Source organism: Arachis duranensis, chromosome 9, assembly GCF_000817695.3.
Source record: "Arachis duranensis cultivar V14167 chromosome 9, aradu.V14167.gnm2.J7QH, whole genome shotgun sequence".
Taxonomy (NCBI): Eukaryota; Viridiplantae; Streptophyta; class Magnoliopsida; order Fabales; family Fabaceae; genus Arachis; species Arachis duranensis.
In genome coordinates, this window is record NC_029780.3 from 88,385,908 (window position 1) to 88,392,384 (window position 6,477).

Here is a 6,477-nt window from a genome sequence, read left to right on the forward strand (position 1 = left end):
TTAGATCTCTCTTTAATTCTTGCAATTTATGTTGTTTACTTTTATTGCCTTTTATGTGTTTGTTGAAATGCCTCTTCTAGATATAGTATAGATTTTGTTCTTCTTGGCCTAGGTAGAGTAATTAGTGACTCTTGAGTTATCTAATTCCTTTGTTGATTGGTAATTGGAGAGATTGCTAATTGGTTTGGAGTGCACTAAAGCTAGTCTTTCCTTGGGAGTTGGCTAGGACTTGTGGCTCAAGTCAATTCATCCACTTGACTTTTCTTTATTTAGTAAGGGTTAACTAAGTGGTAGCAATGAACAATTCTCATCACAATTGAGGAGGATAACTAGGATAGGACTTCTAATTTTCATACCTTGCCAAGAGCCTTTTATAGTTGTTAGTTTACTTTCTTGCCATTTATCTTTCATGCCTCTTATCAAAACCCCAAAAATAACTCAACCAATAACAAAACACTTCATTACAATTCCTAGGGAGAACGACCCGAGGTTTGAATACTTCGGTTTATAAATTTAGGAGTTTGTTTTAGTGACAAACAACTTTTTGTATGAAAGGATTATTGCTTGGTTTAGAAACTATACTTCGACGAGATTTTATTTGAGAAATTCTAAACCGTCAAGAATCCGGTCATCAATCATACATGTCTTTAATTGCACAAATATATGCGATCCTTACCCTCCTCTTTTCTAAAACCTTTCATAAGACCTCCCTTGGCACCCTATCGTACACTTTTTCCAAATCAATAAACACCATATGTAGATCCCTTTCATTACTACGGTACCTCTCCATCATCCTTCTTAACAGGTATATCGCTTCGATGGTGGACCTGCCTGCCATAAATCCAAATTGATTCTCTGTTACTTGTGTTTCTTTTTTCAGCCTCCGTTCTATCACCCTTTCCCACAACTTCATGGTATGGCTCATGAGCTTGATCCCTCTATAGTTTTCGCAACTTTGTATATCCCCTTATTCTTGTAAATAGGTACCAAGGTGCTTTTTCTCCACTCATCATGCATCTTTTTTTACCTTAAAATCTCATTAAAAAGTTTGGTTAACCAGTTAATGCCTTTTCCTCCAAGGCATCTTCTGTTTAAATTTTATTTGCTGTTTTGGTTAATTTAGGATTAGTAATATTTTAATTTATAGTTTGTAAGTGGATTTTGTTAGGATTAATTGTTACTGTTAGTTGAATTTAGAGTTTGAATTGTAATTTGATTAATTAATTTCATGCCAGATTGTTGAGATATTGCTGCTGAATTCGTTTGGACTGGCTTAATTAGTTTTCTGTAAAATTAATGGATAAGTTGTTGGAAGTATATCATTAATTGCTTGATTGTGATAATTTGCTGTGCTCCTGCTGTTTTGCTGTGAAAATGCTGTTGACATTGCTGGATTATACCTGGTTACTGCTGGTTTTGGTGACTTTCGATACTAAAATTGTTTTGGTGATGTTGATTGCATTAATTCACTGCTATTCAGGTTGTTTTTGCTGAAGACTTGCTGCTGTTAGTTGGATTTAGAGTATAATTAGAGTTTTCTGGTGTTAGTTTGTACTCAATTAATCATGATGTTATGCTTCTTGAGTTTGAACTTCATTTGGTTTGGAATTGTTTAACTGAATTTCTAAGATATTTCTGCTGGGATTCTTAAGTTAATTGCAATTTGATTAATTAATTCTCTGTTGGATTGTTGAAATATTACTGCTGAATTCGTGTGGGCTGAAAGTGCTATCACTGCTATTGCGACACCACTTCCTCCCTTGTCCCTTTTTTTCTGTTATATTTTCATAATCCAGGTTACTATTTTGCTTTCAATTTCTGTTTTTGGTTAGTTTTAGTTCTTTGATTTGATTCTAGATTAGTTTAGTTGGATTTTGATTTTCTGTTAGTGAATTTTAGGAGCATAAGATAGGGTAGATTTAGGTTTATTAGTTTGTGATATATTGCTAGAAGTGTTTGAAAATTGTTTGATTATGTTAATTCAGTGCGTTAAAACTGATTCGGTCGAGAATTGCTGCTAGTATTGTTGAAAAATGCTTAAGTGTATTGTTAATTCGCTATTTTACTCCTTGTTTTACTAAGAAGTTGCTGCTGAATTATTTGCATCATGCTGCTTTTGATAGATAATGCTACTGATTTTGTGTCATTTTGAGTGAATTTGTATGGATTGATGTTAAAAGAAGGCTTGTTTTGCTAAAAAAGTTGCTGCTGGAATTGTTTAGATTATGCTTGTTTGGATTATGATTACTTGCATTATGTTTGATGAGGTTCAGGACTTTAAGGCGTTAATGCTTGTGTTGTTGAAAAGTTGCTGGAAATTTGGTTGAATGACATTCATTTGAATTGGTCTATAAATTGACACTTGGTTGCATTTTCTTTGCACTTTTGATAATTGCATATGTCAAGTGGTTGTCACAAATTGTCTCAAAAATCTTTTAATGAAACTTTGGTCAAATCTTTGAAAATCAATGATTATTTTTTTTCTATTTATGACTATTTGCATTGATGTAAATATAATATGTTTGACTAAATTGTTGAATTTTCGAATGATTAAGACATTTATTTAATAATACAAAATTAATTAAACTGGTCTTATTTAACCCAATTATATCAACTTTGTGTGTTCCATTGGTTTTGGGTTATATTAGGAATGAAACTCAATTCATGAATTTAATCTTATGTTATTAGTTAAGTGAATTACATTAGTGTTTGAGTTTGTTCCTCTTACTTTGCTTAAACATTATTCTTGTTTAGTTCATACACCGTTGTTTGTGAATATGCCTCCATGATTATTTTAGATTTTGAATTGTATGTTGTAGCTACCATGTGATTTAGAATTTTTAACTTTATTTGGTATAATTCATTAAGTATAGTTTGCTATGATGTACGGACACTGACACGGACATGAGACATGACACGACACAGGACACGCTGACACGCGAATTTTAAAATCTTACATGACACGGGACACATACATATAAAATATAAAGTATTTTTTTAGATAAATCGTAATGATATTTTGATATTTTATTGATATTAAAATATAAATTAAACTTTTTAATTATTTTTAATGTCTTATTTTAATTATATCAAATATTTAAATTATTTTTTGTTTTAATAAATAATAATATATACTATATCTCAATTTATTTTAAGAATATATATTAAGAATAAGACTGGACATGCTGACATGTGATGATATTTAGGTGTGTCCAGACGTGTCTTGAAAAGAATTTTTTACTTTTTATTAAGACACGATTGGACACAGCAGACACGCGTGTCGGATGAGTATCGATAGATGTCGTGTCCAAAATATATCCAACACGCGAACACGACAACTCAACGAAGTGTCCGTACTTCATAGATAGTTTGTGATAGTGGATTGCTTGAGACACTAACTTTTGTATTAATTGAGTTTTTGGTGTGTCTGTGATGGTATCATTCTATTTAGGTTTAATTTCTTTGAATTAAATTTCAATCACTACATATCATGCAAAAACTCTTCTTTTGCACAATCCTTACTGAACTTTAAAAGGAAAAAAATAATATAAAGCAAAAAAAAAAACTCAAAAAAAATTTTTTATTTGAAGAGAAATATTATGGATATAATAATTTTATGACATTTATTATCTTAAAAAAGTGTAGATACTATTTCAGTCTCTGTGTAATTAATTAATTTACTTCATGGCCAACCACATTGTCCTTTTCCATGCTTCCTTCTAATTTGTAGAATCCCACTTCCAACTCATTCATATATATCTCATTACGTTGATCTCAATAATTTAATGGTTTTTTAGAATAATTATAACATATCTAAGTAGTCAACATAATAAAAAATAAAAATAATAGAAAGTCCACACCCTTCTTTAAATTCGCTTACTTTTCCGAAGCCCTGAATCTTGCCTTTTATACACTTTATTTTTTCTCATAATTAGAAGTAGCTACTAACACAACCCGCAATATAAATAGGGACCAGGCCTTTTTGCATTAGAGCATAGCAATTCACACTCCATATAATACACAAATTTCACTTATACCCATTATGGCTCCAAATTTCAACACTTCGGATTCACTGTATGATTTTGTTGTCAAAAATGGCAATGGTGTAAAAGGCCTAATAGACTCAGGTTTATCAGAGGTGCCAGAAAGGTACACAGTTATGCATTATATTCCGTATTTCAAAGTAGTTTATATATCAAAAACTTTTCAAGTATTTTCAAGAATATTAGTGCGTACTCTAATAAAATTTAGTCATTAATCTCAATATCAGTATTTTTGGTATATTTAAAACGCTTTTCATAGCTGTGTCAGCGTGGCAAAATGAACAAAATCTATCTAAAAATTCAATAAACATTGTTTTACTATTATTTTTTCTTCATTTTTCGTCAATTATTCTGACTGAATAAAAATATTTACTAAATGTGACTAATATGAAACTTAGTAAGCTAAGGAATCAAATAACTGAAACATAAATTATGATATTTTTTTTATTATAGTGTCTAAATTATCTAACTTATTTTTATAAGTAAAAAATAAAATATTTAAAATAAAAATAAAATATTTAAAATTTATTAAATATTATATATTTATTTTTTTAATAAGTTAGGTATAATATGATAGACACAGTAATATTTACCTTAATATTTATTAGGTAACACTTCATTTGATTATAGTACTTTTAAGAAATGAGGAGTGCAGTGTTACACAGTCAGTATATTTTGTGATTTATATTCATTAATTAATTATTAGTGTTTTTAATGATATGAGATTATATTTAATGGTGTGAGATTACTCACTTTTTTTATTGGTTAAGTGATGACGAAATTTTAATAAAAGTGTTTGTGTATACGTAATATAGTTGATAATAAGCTTTGCTGTAAGCTTAAAATAACTTTCAAATTGGAAAATATTTTGAAGAACAAAAAAGAATTCACAATTTTTTAAAATTATCATATCTCTAAATCCTAATAATCACGTATTACTAATTGTGCTGATATTTCATAGGTACATACAACCGGAAGAAGAAAGAATCAAGAAAGTAAAAACAAAAAGACATGATGTTTCACCAATTGACCTATCAAAACTTAGGGGTCCAGATCACAAGAAAGTGTTGGATGAAATTGTTAGAGCAGCTGAGACACTTGGATTTTTTCAAGTGGTGAATCATGGTATCCCTTTGGAGTTGCTGGAATCTCTCAAAGATTCAGCTCACAGGTTCTTCAACTTGTCACCTGAGGAGAAATCTCTATTTTACCCTGGGGTGAGTCCAAGTACAAAAGTGAAATATGGAACAAGTTTTGCACCTGAGAAAGAAAAAGCATTAGAATGGAAAGATTATATTAGTATGGGATATACTGATGATCATGACGCTCTCCAATATTGGCCTAATGAATGCAAGTATGAACTTCTCTTTACTTTATTGTAACATTTTTTCATTATAGTTGAAATGTTTTAGTACTTTGCATATGCAAACATCAAATTACTATGCTTGAATGTCTGTTTGATTTCTAATAGTTAATATAACCAAGAATTTACCTATAATAAAATAGAACATAACTTAGTCTAAAATCTATTGTTATTTTTAACTATATTTAAAGTTAAAGTAAATTAATCATGTTATGTGTATAAAAAACTTCGGTCATCAAATTTGTTATTAGTATTAAAATATATGTTCAAATATAAATACATAATAGGTAAAATATGTTTTTTATTCCTGATATTTGTAATTTTTTTAAATATTTTTAACATTTAATTTAATTTTATTTTATTCTTAATGTTTTTGATTTGTGTCAAAATTATTCTTAGATGTTAATTTCATCTAAATCATTAGGTACAAAATTGAAAACATCTGGAAGTAATTTTGACATAACCTGAAAATGTTAGAGACAAAATTGAATCAATCGAAAATATTAAGGATAAAATTGAATTAAATTAATCATTAGAGATATTTTTAAAAAAATTGCAAATGTTAGAAGCAAAAAAATACTGTATCTTATATATATTTAAATCCAAATATATAGTGATTGATTTTTTATATGAAAGATAATATTTTCTAAAATAAATAGTTATATAATCTCATGGAACAACATTTTTTTTTTCATTTTTCCCTCTTTTTTGGTGTTGCTATGTCTTCAGGGAAGTTGCACTGGATTATTTAAAGTTATCAAGCACGATGGTAAGGGACATAGTAGAAATCTTGATAGAGAACCTTGGAGTGAGAGTAGAAGAGTCAAGAATTGAGGGTATTATTGGAATGAAGATGGTTAACATGAACTATTACCCATTATGCCCAAATCCAGATCTCACTGTTGGAGTAGGGCGCCACTCAGACATGGGAACCATCACTGTACTTCTCCAAGATGGCATTGGTGGTTTATATGTCAAACTTGATGACCATAATAATAATCATAATGATGTAGAGTGGCTTGAAGTTCCACCAATTCCTGGTGCTCTAGTCATCAACATTGGAGATACTAT

The 6,477-nt window shown here is 29.4% G+C and overlaps 1 protein-coding gene across 1 annotated transcript in view; it reads left to right on the forward strand.

Moving 5' to 3' along the window:
• The first annotated feature begins 3,981 nt into the window (after positions 1 to 3,981).
• Positions 3,982 to 6,477, forward strand: part of LOC107466129 (scopoletin 8-hydroxylase) — a 3,687-nt gene continuing 1,191 nt past the window's right edge. Inside the window, exons 1-3 of the mRNA XM_016085115.3 lie at positions 3,982 to 4,149; positions 5,005 to 5,397; positions 6,136 to 6,477. Coding sequence (XP_015940601.1) covers positions 4,043 to 4,149; positions 5,005 to 5,397; positions 6,136 to 6,477 — 842 coding nt within the window. The 5' untranslated portion in view covers positions 3,982 to 4,042. The remainder of the gene's footprint in view (positions 4,150 to 5,004; positions 5,398 to 6,135) is intronic.